General features: G+C 36.5%; 1 protein-coding gene across 1 annotated transcript in view; it reads right to left on the bottom strand.

Moving 5' to 3' along the window:
• Positions 1-1,906: 1,906 nt before the first annotated feature.
• The window catches only part of LOC127658329 (polypeptide N-acetylgalactosaminyltransferase 1), a 133,506-nt gene continuing 115,562 nt past the window's right edge, over positions 1,907-19,850 (bottom strand). The window contains exons 7-13 of the mRNA XM_052147565.1: positions 15,269-15,439; positions 13,450-13,567; positions 12,209-12,389; positions 9,956-10,095; positions 8,543-8,641; positions 8,308-8,442; positions 1,907-4,271 (exon numbers count right to left, since the gene is read on the bottom strand). Coding sequence (XP_052003525.1) covers positions 4,125-4,271; positions 8,308-8,442; positions 8,543-8,641; positions 9,956-10,095; positions 12,209-12,389; positions 13,450-13,567; positions 15,269-15,439 — 991 coding nt within the window. The 3' untranslated portion in view covers positions 1,907-4,124. The remainder of the gene's footprint in view (positions 4,272-8,307; positions 8,443-8,542; positions 8,642-9,955; positions 10,096-12,208; positions 12,390-13,449; positions 13,568-15,268; positions 15,440-19,850) is intronic.

Here is a 19,850-nt window from a genome sequence, read left to right as displayed (position 1 = left end):
TGTTGCCATCTGGCCAGCGCTACTGAGCACCAGAACAGCAAGGCACAGAAATAGCTATCCACCTCATGAACAGTTAAAACTGCCCCAAAATACTTTCATTTGGTCAATACAACCATGTGCAATATTCAGTCCATCCATTCCTACTTGTATTCATGTTTAATTTATATTCTTTAACATATCCTACCTCTTCTTCAATACATCACCTGCACATAACTGTATATCTGTGTATAACATATTCTAACAACATTATTGCACTATTGTATATTTCAATTTTTTTTATCTGTTATATCATATTTATTATTTTATTTTGATGTCACTATATGTATATATGTTTAAATGTATATTTTGTATGCATGTTCACTGGCAGCCAAAAGTTTGGAATAATGTACAGATTTAGATGTTTTAGAGGGAAATTGACATTCAACTGATCACATGGTATAGGCAGGTCATTACTGATGTAAAAAAAAAAAACAGCACCATCACTATTTGAAAGAAGTCATTTTAGATCAAATCTAGACAGGCCCCATTTTCAGCAGCCATAACTCCATCACCTTATCCTTGAGTAATCATGCTAAATTGCTAATTTGGTCCTAGAAAATCACTTGCCATAGTATCAAACACAGTTGAAAGTTGAAAGTTGCCACAATATGCAATAGACTGGCATGTCTTAAGGTCAATATTAGGTAAAAAATGTTTTTTTCAATGTTTTTTCTAGAAACTCATCAGTCAATCAATGTTTTGAAGAATGAAGGCTATACATTGTATGAAACTGCCAAAAAACTGAAGATTTTATACAAAGGTGTACACTACAGTCTTCAAAGACAAAGGACAACTGGCTCTAACAAGGACAGAAATAGACGTGGAAGGTCAGATGTACAACTAAACAAGAGGATAAGTACATCAGAGTCTCTAGTTTGAGAAATAGATGCCTCACATGTCCTCAGCTGACAGCTTCATTGAATTCTACCTGCACAACACCAGTTACATGTACAACAGACTCAGGGGTGCAGGCCTTATGGGAAGAATTCCAAAGAAAAAGCCACTTTTGATACAGAAAAACAAAAAGAAAAGGTTAGAGGGGCAAAGAAACAGACAATGGACAATAGATAATTGGAAAAGAGTGTTATGGATCTTAACACCATTGAGCTTTGTGGGATCAGTTAGACTGTAAGGTGTATGTGAAGTGCCAGACAAGACAGCCACATCTATGGCAAGTGCTACAGGCAGCGTGGGGTGAAAGTTCACCTGAGTATCTGGACAAACTGACAGCTAGAATGCCAAGGATCTGCAAAGCTGTCATTGATGTAAGTGGAGTTTTTTTTATGAGAACTCTTTGAAGTAGTTTAATAAGTTCTGAATATGTTTTGTCAAATTGTAATGGTCATTTTTCACATTATTAATGTCCTAACTATATTTTGTGATCAGCTGAATGCCACTTTGGAGAATAAAAGTACCAATTTCTTCCCATAGGCGTAAACTCTGTACATTATTCCAAACTTTTGGCCGCCAGTGTATATACATTGCATTCTCAAGCTTCTATCACCATGACACATTCCTTGTGTGTGTAAGCATACTTGGCAATAAAGCCTATTCTGGTTCTGATTCTAAATTCTTCACTTGTCAATGTTGGTTACACTTACAAACTCAAGCCATGAAAACCTAATTTGAACTGCACACCAAAAGCTATGTAAATATTTTCATTAAGAGTTATGAAGCAATTAATAGTTGAATACATTCATGGAACATTCTTTCATGTGTTATTTTGATACAGATTAAGCACCTTTTTTCTGCTGTAAAAGTTTTCTGCTGAAAACTCGTTCTCAACAAACCAATAATTTAAATAAAAAAAAAAAAATGATACAGCAGCACGGTTTAGATCATTTCTGATATTTTTTCACAATGTGATATTATGAGTATGAACAAGACATCAAACATAACAGAAGATAAGTTAGACTGTAAACTTTCTGTGGTTTATTTCTGCAGCCTGTGGATAATCTCAAAACAGGGCAATCTAACCCACAAATCAGCAGACCAGACCCTTAACAGGCTAACAAATAAAAAGAAAGAATGAAAGACATCCCTTTGACAGATATAAACACACACTTGTTCATACTGACATGTCTACAAAGGGTCCTTGGGCCCTGTCCAAATACTTGACGCTATCTTCCTCAGCTCATCTCCCTCTATGCAACTGAAAATGTTATTAAGTATTTAGAATTGTTTTAGAATCTTTTTCAGAATCATTAAATTTATTTAGAATTATTATACAGCTGGATATGTGAAAGTAATATGGCTCTCTCTCTCTGCAGATTTCATGTATCCAGTAATAAAAACGTGCCGAGTATATGATGAGTAAGATTGGTTAAAGCATTTGGATAGGGTCAAGAGTTATTGAGGGCATGATTCCTGATTCTGCATAACAAAAATCAGAACAGATGAGTTAACTTTCATGTTTCAAACATCCTCCTTCGATCTCAGCTGAGCAGCTCTGATATGAAAGCAGAGATTGGAGGGTCTGGATTCACAAAATTGTAATGACAGACCATTTAAAAATAAAAGCAGAAGACTGAAATGCATGAATCAGAAATGCAAGACATTACACAGAGTAAATCTCTTCAGGCTATGTTTTTACACATCAGTTAAAATGTGGCGAGCAGCTCCCAGTGCGTCCTAGTCCCTGACACTGGGCACCGACTGTCAATTTCAGATGCCAAATGTGTCAATTGCTGATTTAAAAAATAAATTCTTCTACAGACAAATACATCAGTAACAATTTAAAGTGAAAGTAAACAAGAAAGATAATAGACAGAGTTGAATTCAGTCATTACCTCTACACGTGCACACAGTGACACTTGTCTTTTGGATGATATGACAGAAGACAATACATTTCTTTCTGATCAACCCATATGGTTATGGTTAATGCAGCTAATTTCAACTAAAGGGCTGAAACCCAGAGGAAGTCAACAATTCTGGGTGAGTTCAGGAACAGTCCTGAAATTGTGTTAAAGGAATAGTTCAACCAAAATTGTTTTATTTCATCATTTACCCACCCATATGTTGTTCCAAACCTTTCTTTCCTGAATCTTTTTTTCTTCTTCTATACAATAAAAGTGAATGATGACTGAAGCTAACATAAACAACTCCTTGTGTTCCATGGAAGAAAACAAGTCATACAAGTTTGGAACAACACAAAGACAAGAAGACAATTACATAATTGTAATTTTTAGTGAACTATTCCTTTAACCTTAAATAACCACCATACCTTTAATAAACAGACAACAAACATAACAAAAGTCCTAAAAAAAAAAAATTTAAAAGAAAGTGAAAAGTGCTTTTATGTGGCACTCCAAAATCCAAAAATCTTGAAAGGTATCTTCCACCACTGGTGTAATTTTTTTTACATGAACAATGACGATATGAACCATGCCCTTTAATGTCCCATCATCCTGTTCATTGATTATAGATCTATACAGTCATTGATTGAAGGTAGTCCACTCTCTGACACTAAGATTGATAGACGGGTCATGGCATTGCCAGCATTTGTCAATGGTCAGTAGGGAAGCCCCTGCTTCTGAGCTTGGGCAAACAGATAGCAGACCACATCCTCAGATCCATCCTGATATGGGACACAACACCATGCACACATGCACTCAAACACACGATAGCTTCTCCTTCATGTGCTAAATACCCTTCATTTCTAAAAGCATTTAAAAATAATTAAATTAAACTAATAATAGGTTGAAACTCCTCTGTGGGAAAACAATTTGGCTCACACACTCTCAGCGCACACACACAAACATACACACTGATACCCTAAAAGGGAGGCGTTCTCGTAAACATAACCAAAATGACCCCTGCTCCTCAAAGAGGAGGATAAGAGCATTAAAGAGAGTTTCTCTCTCCACAAATTAGTCTCTTTTTCTCTCCATCTTTTGTTCTGTTCCTCAGCAAGGTGGAGTGATGGGAGATCATATACAAATGCTGCAGTTCTGTTCATTTATATCATTTAAAGGCAGACCATCAGCGACTGAGAGTAAAACAGTCTCTCTCTCTCTTATCTCCTCTCTACCAGCTCAGGTGTGAGAGTTTGTCCATCTGTCCATCCGTGTGCTTGTGTGTGGATCTCAGAATATCTCAGGCAGTGTGACGTTGCGGAGAAGCCACTGCTGTGAGCGGGCCCCAGTGCAGTCCCTGACGCTGGGCACCTGACTGTCATCTTCAGATGCCTTATCCAAACACTGATTACTGTTCACATGTACCAGGCTTAATTTCTGCAGGAAGAGAGAGGCAGATATGCACTTGGTGTGAGATGTGAAATAGCTTTCAAACATCAAACTAGTAGCTACTGTTTACTGCAGAGTATACATTATACACTTTCTACTACAAAAAAAAAGACATTGCGTGAAACAGTATACACCAGACTCCAAAAAAAATATCATATTATATAATTATTCTTCTAATAATTCAGATTATTCAAATGTATTGACAAAATTTAAGTATTTGAAATGAGATGACACGCAGTACAGGGAAAAAAATGCCTTTATCAGTGTTAAGCTTTACATTAAGGGGTAATGCCGGTATGTCATATTATGACCCTTATGTCAAATCCGTAAATGTAATTAATAAATTAATACATAATAATTAATACATAAAGACCATAATATAATATTAAGACCTACATCAGATTAAAAAAATAAATGAAAAAAAAAAAACAAACAAACAGAAGAATTCATTATTGCCTCCATATTTTCAAATTTGGGGGCATTATTTTCCATTGTTAGTGGCCCCAAAGCCCCCCTTAATTTCTGACTCTGGTCCTCATTTAGATAAATCAACTACAGGGGGGAAAGATTGCACCTTAATTAATGCAATTATTTTGGACTTTTTAAACAAGATTTGTCTACATGTCTTAACATTTGGCATTGCAATCAAATAACAAGTAAAAAGTGACTTAAACAATAGCGGCTGACATTACAATCACTCTTTACACTGGAAGTGGACAGCTTGGCAAATGCAGAAAGTCTTCTAGGTATCCCATGCATACTGTGCACAGTATTCAAACTGTAATTTAATAGTACAAACTGTAAATTGTCGATTCCGAACATATCCACTGTATCCGCTACATGCATGGCCTGGGTGCTTGAGGGCAAAGACAAATTGAGGATGCACAGGGATTGCTTTACAGTGGAACATGTGTGGGATTTTGTGTAATGGGGCTTAGGGGAGTGCTTTAGAGCTTCAGCCTAGCAGGAAGCATCAAGCCCCACTGATACAATAAGGATGGAGGTAGAACCTATAAGACACAGTGTAAGGTGCGAGTGTGCCTCATAGATGAGTTAGTGATGGTAATATATGGTAATACATGCAGCAGAGGTGCACTCGTTGGCAAGAGATTTCCTGATCTCGCTCACTCCCAGCCTCCCTTCCTTCCACCCTATCTGTCTCGCTCGCTCTCCCCAAGAGCAAAACAGAAGCTTTATCTGACAGTGGAAAGTCTTTGCTCAAGTCTTTGCCTTCCGTCTCTCTGGGCTAAGGGCCAGCATGATGGGGACTCAGAATCTGGGGCGAGGGGGGAGGAGGCTTTGGAGTAACAGGCATCTCTTTAAGCCAACAGCAGCGGAATGCAAAAAAACAATCTCCAGCTTTGTGGTTCTTCCTCTCTACTCCCCTCGGCTAATTCACTCACTATATCTCTCCAGGCCGGAAGAGGCATTTAAGTTCTATACCAATATGGAGCGGCAATGTAGGTTTGAGATTGACTAAAATATGATTTAATCGAACTAATCTACCATTTCTGCAACAGCGTTTATAAGACGCTATGGGGTGTGTGTGTGCGTGTGAATGCATGCTGTATATAGAACAAGAGAATGATGACTGCGCACCCTGCAGACAGACAGCTTTAAAGGGTTAGCTGATTGTCTTTGATGTTATATGACATGAGGCAAGCAAGACCCAGAGGTGAAATATCTTTGAGTTAAAAGTGCATATACATGCATGCATCAGAGAAGGGCCAAGGAACATTAACAAGCATAAGTTATCTCAATGCATAGGCAGAATGTATTTTAGTAAATTTTGTTTTACACGTTTTACACATTGTACAGCATCATTATCATCTTAATTTTGCACCATCAAACCCCTAGGCCATCTGGGGTTGTAACATTATGTATGTACATTATGTACATTATGTATGGGGATCAAACAATATGTATGTTCAAGCACATATAGACATGTACACATACAAATATGCCGCAGCAACAGTTAAAGCAATGCTCCGGGTTCAAAACAACTAAAGCTCTATCAACAACAGCATATCAACAACAACGTTTGTGCCATGCTGTCCATTATCACTGAACCTAATTTTAAATCATCTTTTGAGTTTGTAAAATCAAACCATTATTGTGATTACAGCATGTCACTTACTATGGAAGTTTAAAAGCAGAAAAGTGAAGGTTGTATTTTGGTAAAAAATACAAACAAACAAACAAAAAAATATTAATTATGTCATACAAAAATGTGTTTTATTTGAGCTTTTAATGGTGGCAATACTGTTCTAGGTGGATGAACTTCAAGCAATACATTATATTATCCCTGAGTTGACTGTTCTGTACGTAAACACTCCCTTTTTGGTATTCTTGTGCATATTACACAAGGGTAACCAGAGTTACTAGCTTTACGTGGTCATGACCTGAGTTGACGATAATGAGATTGATAATAATTCAGATTTCCCAATTAGATTTGATTCCGATACACAAACTCTCCCTTACATATAAAAGAAATTCTCTCTCAGCGAATGCCGTTTTATGCTGGGGACCTTCTAACTAGGTAAATTATGAAACTATTATATATATATATATATATATATATATATATATATATATATATATATATATATATACACACACACAGTACTGTGCAAATATTTTAGACACTTGTGAAACATTTTGAATAGTGAGGATGTCTTAAAAATAATGCCATAAATAGTTTTCATTTATCAATTAGCATCATACAAAGTCCAGTAAACACAAAAAAGCTAAATCAATATTTGGTGTGACCACCGTTATCTTTAAAACAGCCCCAGATCTGCTAGGTACATCTGGACACAGTTTTTCTTATTTGTTGGCAGATAAGATGTACCAAGTTTCTTTGAGATTTCACCACATTTCTTCTATATATTTCAGCTGTCTCAATGGCTTCTGTCTCTTCATGTAATCCCAGACAAACTCGATGTTCAGTGGGGGGCTCTGTGGGGGCAATTAAATCTCTTGCAGAGCACACTGTTCTACTATTCTAATCTTTTCTATTTGCAGAAGGAATGTTTGGAAGTCTAAAATGTATTTTTCCTATTGACACACTAAAGCTGAAGATATAAATAACCATCTTAAGACAAATGCTTTTGTGAAGCATCTTAAGTGCCTAAAATTTTGCACAGTACTGAATATATATATATATATATAGAAAGAGGGGGTTACATGTTTTTTATTTACATCTATAATTTGTACTATTTACATTGATTTGAAAAACAAGCACTAAAACGGTACTGTTACTTTAAGAATAAAGTGACCGCACCATTTTAGTGCTTGTTCTACACTGAAGTGTTTTGGTTGCGCACACATTAACGAGAGTGGAGTCTCATGGCCTCTTTACAACATCCGTGCTACATGTGATGAGAATTAAATGTCTTTATTTTTGTTGTCTTTCATCAACAACTTACTGCAAAGAAAGACTTTATTCATTAAACATGCGTGGATCTTGACTTTGGACACACATTACACAGAATGAGTCAAACCAAACTTGTACTCTCAACACTCTTGATGCTGAACTTCTTTGCCACTATACTACTCAATCACTGGAGAGTGAAATCTGAAAATATTAAAACATAATTAAGAAATCCATATTTTTACCCAGCCCTCATATTTTGTGATTTTATCACACTGGTCTCATGTTAACATGTGGAATGTCTTGTGGCTATACTTTTGGAACAATGTGTACATTCATATTTATCCAAGTGCAACGCCTTGCCCCATAGACTTCCGTTGCAGGTGAATTACTGTAATTGTGAATTTTGTTTGTTCTTGTAAAATATGGGACTATTCACATGCTGTCGATAGAGCTTAACTTGTACTGAACATTCCTTGAAACTCTCATGAACAAAGGCACAAATGATGCAGATGTTACCAGTGGCTTATACTGCAAACAGACACGTGCACACACACACACACACACACACACACACACACACACACACACACACACACACACACACACACACACACACACACACACACACACACACTCTAACTCACTCACCATTGGGTCATACTCCCAGAGCTGGTTGCCTTTCAAGTGATGGCACTTGAGCATCATAACAGGGCCGTTGAGTTTGGACACATCCAAACAGAGGTCATCAGTTCGGATCTCTTTATTGGCCGTGTATGAGAAAACCTGAGCAGACGGCAAAGGTCACAAAACATTAATGTTATTTCTGTCACCTCATAAACATTGCCATCATTACTCTATTAGAGTGAGCGAGATGGGAGCTGACCTGGTTGCCGCCCATGCCGTGGCAGTTGAAAATGCCCACTTTTTCGTTCTCTTTCCTGGCCATGTTATCCAGACACTGGTTGGTCTCCACATTACGGATCTGCAACCGGACAGATCGCACAAACAGATTAGACACACTCAAACAGCCCTCCCACACACAATCACTTCTCTGTCTGAGAGTCAAACATGGTTAATTACCCAAAGCTTATTGCAAACCTTGCGGGAGTATCAACAAATTGAGAGACTACTGTGCCAATCAAACACACACGCAAGCACGCACGCACGCACACACAAGCACACGCACACACAAGCACACAAATGTGTACTTGATGAAAGACATCAGACGGATAGAGAGACGGCTCACTACTTTCATCCAAAACGTTATACACATGTCAAGATCATCGGGGCTTAAGCCATGACAAACGCATTTACCAAATACAGTGGTATTTATCCAGCATTTCATGTAAATACTGATTTGAAGGGTTTATTTTTTATTTATTCACCCTCATATTTTTCCAAACCCCTTTGACATTATTCTGTGAAACTGATTGTCCTGACTGCACTTTTCCTTACAATGATAATGAATGGGGACGGACACTGTTAAACTTCACAAATTACAATAATGCACCATGGAAGTAGTCCGTACACTATATTTCAAGTCTTCAGAATACAATAGCTTTGTGTGATAAACAACCAAATGTAAGTTGTTTTTCACTGACATGAACATTCTGCTACAATTCTTCTTTTGCGTTCCACGGAAAGAAGAAAGTCAGGCAGGTTTGGAATGACATCATTTTCTTACTCTTTAACACATGGCTATTTTATTTTTGTTGTGAAATCTTCTTCAGTAAGCCTTCATACTGCCCCACCCTCAGTTGGTTTTCATTGGCTACATATGGAGCACCATTGTGACATAAAAAAGTCACCATCAGTAGAGAGGTGAGACAAGGATGAGCTACAAGGGAATGAGCTGTGGACAGCACAAGGAAGATAGTGCCTTAACCAGTCAGGAGAACAGACAGACTCAAAGAAAGCGAGTTTCAGACATCAGCAATGGTACAAGGCATGTTTTATTCATAAGACTGTCTGAAAAAGAGCGAGGGAGAGATGGACAGATGGAATGTAAAGGAGCGGGCGAGAGACGGGACTGGAAACAAGACGATAACAGAAAGACAAAAGAAGAGAGAAGGAGAGAATAAATGTCTCTCATTTTCCAAGTAGAGTGACTGAATAATAAAAAAAAACAATTCCAGTAACATCAACCATGAAAAAAAGAGCGTTCCTAGCTAATTCACACTTGCTCTTCTTTGCCACACACAGAAATGTGTTTATCACTCTATTCAATGCTTTTACTCTGCGCAGAGTATATGTATGTGTGTGTGTGTCTGTCTATGTGTGAGAGAGATACACACACCTCTCCCAGGGAGTAGTAGTGGCGTGGTATCTGGGAGTCTGGATAGACATTTTCAAGGTACCAGGAGAACGGCTTACACTGTAGGTTCTGTCTCAGAGCTGTTCTGGATGATATGTCGCCATAATCCACCTTGGTCACACCTGCCACAAACACACAAAAGTGGTGATTTGTTAAATTAAACAAGCACAAGAGATTGTATTTGTAGCGTTTATGTAGAGCAGGGCTGTTCAAATCTGGTAGAAAATTGTAGAAATGTGTCAATATCATTGAGATTTTGCAATGGCATTTATACCTAGTACACATATCCACGCAGATATCAGTGAGCAGGACTGCTTTACGTTATTTACACATAAGAGCGACAAAGAAACATGGAGTATTTGCAAAAATACAGAGCAGGGAATGTGCCAAACAGGTTGAGGAAAAACATGCAATTATTAGTAATGAAGAAGTGTTGGAAGGCACAACACAAAGCTAAGTTTAGTTGTTAGTTGTGCACGACATTTCACATTAATATAGATTTCAGCTGATGTGCGATCACAGCACTTAACGTATATGTTTATTTAATATATACAGTAAGTAATTTTCTTTGTTACGTTTCCAGCAAAATAACTACATAGTGAATATGTACTGTTATCATTATTTAAAATTACTCATACTGTAATACGTTTTTGGTCATACCGTCAATCCCTTCACAATACGCACACAGCCACACAAATAGCTCTGAGCCTCATTGGGCAGTATTGACAGTGACATTAATATCTATTATCCAACATCTCCTTCTGAGTCAATACTGCTCTACTGGCTAAGGGTGCTGACCATACACACACACACACACGCACAGTCAACGGAAGAGGCAGAGACAGAGAAAGGGATGAAGAGAGGGTGTGACAGAGAGAGCAGATAAGGAAAAATAATAATACAAAAAAATGGCAATATTGGTAACTGTGTTTTGAAATGAGTCAGAATGCAATCCATAAAGCAAAGCAAGTACGAGTTGTATTCTAACTATTGTTGGCATTAGCTTAAACTATTTCTTCTATGGTCAGTTTTCCAAAACTACTGTCATGGTGGAAACAACAGTTTAAAGAGAATCTAGGCTAAATTAATTAAAACTGTCGACATGTTCATAGGTCCAGTTAAAATATTAAGTGTAATTTCTCCACCACTAGCATCACAAAACACCATTAGCATTAAAAAAAATTGCAACAATTATAGTTTTCTCGATTCTATATGATAACACTTAAATGAAAAAGTATGCCAAAGTATTTTTTGGAAAATGCTTGCACAAAATGCACATTATAATGTCCCATCAAAATAAAGTTCTTTAATAAGCAATATAAATGCTCAAAGTTTTAATAAGAGCTTCTCTTATACCTTTCACTATCAGAAAACATTACAAACAAATAAGCCTTCAAAAATAGTGGGCAGAAGGCTGATCAAGTGCAGAACAAGCAATAGAACTGAACAGAACCTGACATGAAAAAGTATGTGAAAGTGTTTCTTAAATTAACAAATTTGTCATAATTATTATAATCATATTTTAACTTTTTAAAAATGTAAAAATTCTACATTCTATCAGTTCATATTATATCATGAAATTGTATATATGATAATGATATGAGTTGTCAATGTTTGAAATAATGTGTACAAATTACAAGTAATAGGGATCTCATCATTGATGGACACGCATTACGTGGAAGAAATGGTCAGTTTTAATCTCAAGCACTTTTCAACAAAACAAGGTGATTTTGCAGGTATTCCAGTACTTATACTTAGCTACTTTGTATAAAAGCTACTGTGAATTCAAGCACTTTAAGCACTTCAAAGACCTTGTGTGAACTTTGTAAAAAGTCTAGAAAAAAGCACAGTAGGGCTAAAATCAAGCAATAGAGATTATGATGATTGATGGGACATTTCTTTAAGATCACATGGGCAGAAAACAATGTTTCAAATTTCGAAATATCAAGTTTTGCCTCTATATTTTTCATAATTGTTTGGTTTGCGATATATAAAAATTTGATATATTGTCCCATCCCTTCACTTCAGTTTTAATGGCACACACATTTAAAAGTAACTCTAGCACCCACTGAGTATTAGGTGTGTTATAACCACAGTAATATAACAACACATGTGAAGGTCTGAAGCTTCTAATGTGTTTGCGTTGAATCTGAGTATGTTTCTGGACTTTGTTTTGTGCATTTATTTTGAGTGTTTATTGCACAAATGTGTTGCATGTGAATGCATCTTACTTACCAGGTGAGATGATGTAGAAGAAGTTCTTGAAGTCATCCATCCAGACCTCTGCCAGACGTCTGTTGTTCTTGTTGATGATCTGCCCAGTTCCACCAGGAAACGTGTATGGAGTCGCCTTACGGAACACATGTCCGACGTGAGAACACGTGACAATCTCAAGCGTTCCCCCACACTGCCAGATCTGATAAGCAAAAATACACACTAGTTCTCATAACAAGTACCCGTTAATAATTTCAAACAGGCTGAATGGCATTTTATCAATTAGGGCAGGTTAGTGATACAGATTTCGATATGATTCTGATTTCGATATCGATTCATATTGGTACATTTTGGTTATAATATCCATTTTGCTAAAATATGAAAGACATTCTCTCCCAGATAATGCTGTTAAATATACAGGGGACCTTCTAAATAAGCACATTATGAAAATATAAATTTAGCTAATTATATTTAATTATCTTTTCATAATTTTATAAAATTTTAGCTTTTTAAAAATGAACAAATCGATTATTCCTTCAATATCAATACATATAATTTTATATTGCATATATTATACTTTGCTTAGATGTTTTTTTAATTGCATAATTTGTACTATCTACAAGTATTTAAATTGATTTGTTGAACACATGCTAAAAACAGGTACTGTCTTTTTAAGAAAACTGGCATTTAGGTAAAGAGCGTATGTAAATGAGCACATATTAATGAGAGCGGACAAATGGCTTTACCTCATTCTTGCTATGCGTGATTTGAATGAAATGTTTCTTTTTGTTGTTTTAGATCAACAACTGACTGTAAAGGACAGAAAGGATATTATAAGAGACATTGTTCAATGACAAATGGATGGTGTGGATCTCGTCTTTGGACATACGGAACGAGTCAAACCAAACTTTTACTCTCAACAAACACAGCATCTCGCTGCTGAATACTTTCTCACTATACTACACAAACACTGGAAAGTGAAATCTGAACATTTACCAGACAGTGGCTAATCATAGACATTTTTGGTGGAATAACGCAAAATTTGTTTGCAAACGAGAGTGATTTTCTCTCATTGTAGTAAAGGGTTGCACATAGAGTAAAAGGTAATTCTTGGGATTGATGGCGAGATCATACATATGAAGATGAAAATCAATATTTTTTCCCAGTCCTATTGTCTATGCAAACATTTGGAGTCAAGACAACAAGAATTGTGGGTAGGAGAGGGTAGATGGCAGCGGTTGCTAAATGATGGTGAGACTGACCCTGAAGGAGATCTCCAAGTTCTCTCCTCCCCAAATGTCCATGCCAGCATCATATGTACCAATCTCCTGAAAATAATCTCTGTCTATGGAGAAGAGTCCACCTGCCATAGTGGGGGTCCTGCAGAGAGAAAAACACAAGACAACAGAGAGAGAGAAAAAAAATGTGTTTTTTATTTAATTTAATTCTATCACGCAAAACAAGCCCTTTAAGTGTACAATCATATCTTATAAAAGCAGTTCTTCCTCTCTCGTTCTCTCAGTCAGGAACAAACACATCTCTTTATGTCACTCGGGGAAATGTCAATGGAAATGACTTGTTTACATGCTCCTGTTTCGGCAACAACATATTTATCTCCCTCTTTACATATTGTTCGCTTTCTTTGCCCATTTTCTTCAGCAGGCGCTCTATGTTCTTTCCTGTTTTCCTTCCATCTTTCCCCTGCAGCACGTCTCATTCACATTCATGTTTTTCTCCTATAAGAATCTGTTGTTGTTATGCTCTAAAGTTGTTTTCATGCCGTTTTGCTACTTAAAGAATAAGGCTCTGAAAAATGAGAGAGGGGTCGTGAGAAAAAATAAGAAAACACAACGAGCAGAGCTGTGTCAGAACAACGTTTTGATAAAAACACAGGATCTCGGAACAAACCCAGCAGTGAAAGGCTAAGAGCTAGTCTGTTTCTGTGGAGAACACTGTTGTTATGAAGTGAGAAGTTAAAACATTCTTTCCCCTCAGCAAAGTGCTCTTGTGGAATAAAATATCTTGCGTTAACCACAGTGTGTATTTAGCTGTAGGGCTGTATCCTGTACTTACATATTCCGTAGCTTTAGTTGCATATAAATGACCTTTTTTGAAAGCAAAATATAAAGGTTTATTTATATTTAAAAGGCCTCTACTAGTCGGAGTCATTGCCTAGTGGTTTGCATGTTTGGTGCTGGCCGTTGGAGTTCGAATTTGGTTTGTGACGTTTCCCAATCCCCCTCTTCTCTCCAATAGTGTCCTGTCTAATCGCTACTGAAAAAAGGATGATAAACCAGGGCTTTGAAAAAAAAGCAGTGTTCATTCAGGAATACTAGTGTACTGCTTACTGCACACAGCGCAGTATACACTGAACACTACCTGCTTCGTGAAACTATGCATAAAGCATCAGTAACTATTTCAAACGGCAGTATGTTCAATAAAAAAAAAAAAAAAATTATATTCCAATTTTGCATAAAAATGTCTGAACTCTTGGCAGTCTGACCAAATAATGAATCAAGGAGGAGAAAATTGCAGCTGAAATCACTTCTGGTCGTTTGTCATAATGGAAATGAAATGTTGAGTGCATTGTGAATAAAGTATGCCACACGGTATACTATGTTGTGTATTGAGCATTTTGGCAAATGTATTTAGTCATCCACATATTCCATTCATATAGAACATTTCCAAAGGCTTGTATACTGTATACTGTACACACTGCACACTTCAAAAATAGTATGAGTAGTAAGGGATTGTGCTTTTTTGAACATTACTAGAATCAAAAGAATGCCATCAGAGGTCTGAAGTTGTTATTTCTTTAAAAAAAAATATGAATTAATGAATTACGTTGTGCCTGTTTAAGGTTGATCGTGGCATTTTTGCATCATCTATACATTTTTTTGACAACATATTACACGTAAAGTATGTGTGTGGGTGTCAATACTTTTGCAGTGCATCACGACTGCCACTAGGGGGAGAAATATGACAGTCAAAAGTGAGTGTTGGAGAGAGTGAAAAGTCGGCTATTGTCTGATTTCGCAAACAAACCTTTTAAAGAGCATGTATATATACAGTGTTTGTTACCTGACAGGCAGTGTTCTGTCTCCTTTTCTGCGGTCCATCTCTCTTTGTGGAACAGGATACCAGCGGAAGTTCAGCTTCCAGTTGAACCCTCCATATGTCATATCGGACCCCGCCATGTATTCGAATGTGTCATCGCTGATCACATCAATGATGGGACACACTACTGTTTTCCTGTGAAACACACACAACATGATATTGGCTGTCTTGACAAAGACTGCCTCAACCACCACAGTGACTTAATGAGTTCTGTCTGACATAGAATAGCTTTTTTTATTTTTCAAATGTGCTGGCACAGACTCAGACATACACCTAACTTAACTCATGAAGACACAAATCAGAGGGTGCATCTCTCTAAACCAGTGTCATCAATCAGCACAAAGCAGCCAACTGTGAAGCTAACACTGCCAGTGATGATAGATCACACACACACACACACACACACACACACACACACACACACACACACACACACACACACACTAGAGCTGAAGAACTCCAGGCACACATTTCTTTCCTAAATTCTAAATTTCCAAAATCAGAGGCAAAATGTAAACTTAGTCTTCAAATAAACAACATTCTTTGGTAACGATATTCTTTGCTTGCGTTTGCTGAACAGGTTTAACGAATGTGCTGCTTGCATTTTCAGTCATTCTTCCAAAGTTTTCATTTACGATCCCTAAGTTTTCATTTGCAGTTCTGACACAAAACGTGTGGGCAGGGCTAACAGGGAGGAGTTCTCATCGGCTGGTGAGTTTCTGAATGATAGCTGAATGAATGATTCTATTTGCAAAAGAAATGTTTGGGAGTCTAAAATGTCCTATTGACACACTAAAGCTGAAAATATAAATGTATATATACTTTTATAATACTTTTATATACAATGTATAGTTAGGACATTAATAACGTGAAAATTTACTAATAATGTTTTGAGGAATGAAGGCTATACAAAGCTTGGAATTGGCCAAAACCTCAAGATTTCATACAAAGTTGTACACTACAGTCTTCAAAGACAAAGGACAACTGCCTCTAAAAAGTCTGTGACAAAAAGTCACTCTAAAAAAAACAATTTCAGAACTTCTTAAACTACTTCAAAGAGTTCTCATCAAAACATCCACCACATTCAGCATTGACAGATCCTTGGCATTCAGTTTATCCAGAAACTCAGGTGACATTTCACCTCATGCTTCCTGTAGCACTTGCCATACATCTTGTCGGGCACTTCTCACACACCTTACAGTCTAGCTGATCCCACAAAAGCTCAATGGGGTTAACCTTCTGGGTTTTGAGGGTGTTTTGGGCCCTGGAGAATTTTGACATGCCTTGACATTTGTTCTTTTTTTAGTTGCTTAAAAACATATTAACCCTCTGGGGTCAGAGGGTGTTTTGGTCCCTGGAAAAGTTTTGACATGCCTTGACATTTGTGCTTTTTTCAGTTGCTTAAAAACATATTAATGGCTAAAGTCTGATAACACTGTATTCAGCACAAACTGGGCTACAATAATATGTGAGCAACATGTATGTACAGGTTTGTATTTTTGAGAAAATAACGTTTATGCATGGTTTTTGAAAAAACCATAGAGTTTTTGCTACAAAATGATGTGAAAATCATCCTGATCACGCATACATACAAAACAATATAGTAATTTAACTTTTGTATGACAATTTTAGTGTTGAATGGTAATATGCGAGGAGGTGTGAACTATCATGAATATGGATTGTAATTCACACCTGAGGAGACAAAAGCCCCTCCCCTGGGCCTATCAATGAGGAATGTGACAGAGAGAGAATGAATGTGAGGAGACTTAATGATCCAAATCAAGTTTTAAGTTAAAAAGTAATCTGACTATATATTTTCTTTACATAAAGACTTAACTTAATTTTAGACCTTCACTACCATTAAAAGAAGTCTCTTCTGCTCACCAAGACTGCATTTATTTGATCCAAAATACAGTAAAAACATTGTGTGAACTCATTTTACAATTTAAAAGAACAGTTTTCTATTTGAATATATTGTAAAATACAATTTGTGATCAAAGCTGAATTTTCAGCATCATTACTGCAGTCTTCAGTGTCACATGATCCTTCAGAAATCATTATAATATGCTGATTTTCTTATATGGTCATATTTAAAGTGCATTTTACTAATTTACACCTGAACAGATATTTGCAAGCACAAGCATTTATGATAATGAGGCAGCATAAACACTAGATAAAATATATTATAAACATTCATATAATTTTAGATCATATTACATATCATATTTATATCATACAGCATACAATTTAAATACCTGCTTCAGCCGAAACAGCATTTAAATGTAGCTAAAACTTGCCTATTAGGAGTCATATTTCAAATGTCGATACTCTGAATCCTGGCTGGCAAGTCTGGAAACAGTCCCACTAGTAAAATATGTACATGTTTATATAAAATAGCATGTCAACTAAAGAAAACTAAATGACTTACTCGTCAAAAATTGTATCCTCGGATGGATAAAGTCTCCCTTTAAAAATATAAATGGTCATCGGAATCCCGCTCTTCTTCTGAGGAAAATGTTAACTCTTCCTTACTATCTAGGAGTTTCCTCACCTGTGTATCATTACAAACATGCAGAAAAGTGAATAACTTTGTTTTTAAGGCACAGTTGGTGGAGTTTACCATTTGCCTTGATCGTCTCAGTACATTAGCGTATGAATGGCGCGCTCTGCTCGTGGGTGTGATCACATTGCCTATAATTAGATGAACCAGTAAAAACTGTACATCGCTTTGTGTCATACAGATTACATTGCAGGAGAATATTTGTTTTAAATTTGAATTGTTTTATTTAAAAATAGAAATCTTAAGCTTTCTTTAGACATATGTTTCATGTTTGTGTAATAAGTATTTGCGGAGTTTCAGTTCATTTTTGTGACATGTTTCTGAAATATGCTCGCGAAAACGGACACTGCTGAAAGCTCACCCTTTTTATTTTCTTTATTTTACAAAAGCACAAGGTTTTGTTGTTATTGTGAGTGTACACAAATAAAAGTAGACCCTTTATAGTCTCTAATGATGTCTAACCGTGCGTTCAGACCAGAGGCGTCGAGTGCGTCAATATTCGCTCTGGCTGCCCTGCCAACAACGGTATCGAAGTTGAAATAGGCGGCAACATTTGTCCGCAATGCTTGGTTTTGTGAACTGTATTTAAAGGGGCCACAAAACATCCAGACATGTCAACCGGTATCTTTTTGCAAACATGTCACAAGTAGCGTATATCCTCATTAAAATTTGTTATATATTATTATATAATATTATATAAACCTTAATATCCACTTCATCAATTCACCTGGCACACCAACAGTTTCAGACACCTTTGTCCACGCATTGTTTTATATATATATATATATATATATATATATATATATATATATATATATATATATATATATATATATATATATATATATATATATATTCCTGTAAGCAAAAGGGACAGATCATATATCACAGGAAAATCCACCACGGCAATAATCAGTTTCTCCTCCATTTTGTCTTCAGAACTAATGTTTGGTGGGAACTAAAGTTTACACTGTTGTGTTCTCTAGACTTCGCTGTCAAAGCTCATTACCATAATATTGCCCACACTTGAACTTTCCTCTGACACCCACACCGCACAAGAAGCATCTTCTCGCCACCAAGAGATGATGGCTGCCATAGAAAACGAATGAGTATTTTAAGTTGTTTCCGCTGTAATGATGAAAATATCAAGCAGGATGCGCCAGCGCGTCTGTCGACTCCAGAGGGTTAAGATCCATAACACTCTTTTCCAATTATCTGTTGTCTAATGTCTGTTTCTTTACCCACTCTAAAATTTTCTTTTAGTTTTTATGTTTCAAAAGTAGAATTCATTGAAGCTGTCAGCTGAAGACATGTGAGACGTCTATTTCTCAAACTAGAGATTCTGATGTACTTATCCTCTTGTTTAGTTGTACATCTGACCTTCTACATCTCTTTCTGTCCTTGTTAGAGCCAGTTGTCCTTTGTCTTTGAAGACTGTGGTGTACAAATTTGTATGAAATCTTCAGTTTTTGGCAGTATCAAGCATTGTATAGCCTTCATTCCTCAAAACAATGATTGACTGATGAGTTTCTAGAGAAAGCTGTTTCTTTTTTGCCATTTTTGACCTAATATTGACCTTGAGACATGCTAATCTGTTGCATACTGCAAACACAAAGAGCTTCATTTAACAAACCAAATAGGTTTCAGCTGTGTTTGATATAATGGCAAGTGAATTTCCAGTACCAAATTAGCAATTTATCATGATTACTGAAGGATAAGGTGTTGGAGTGATGGCTGCTGGAAATGGGTCTGATGATTTGATGAAAAATTACTTTTTTCAAATAGTGATGGTGATGTTTTTTACATTAGTAATGTCCTGGCTATACTTTGTGATAGTTGAATGCCACTTTGGTGAATTAAAGTACCAATTTCCTTCCAAAACAGCAAAATCTGTACATTATTAAACTTTTGGCTGCCATTGTGTGTGTGTGTATATATATATATATATATATATATATATATATATATATATATATATATATATAT

Source organism: Xyrauchen texanus, chromosome 17, assembly GCF_025860055.1.
Source record: "Xyrauchen texanus isolate HMW12.3.18 chromosome 17, RBS_HiC_50CHRs, whole genome shotgun sequence".
Classification (NCBI taxonomy): domain Eukaryota; kingdom Metazoa; phylum Chordata; class Actinopteri; order Cypriniformes; family Catostomidae; genus Xyrauchen; species Xyrauchen texanus.
Note: the sequence above shows the minus strand (reverse complement) of the source record. Positions and strands in the feature narration are given on the sequence as shown.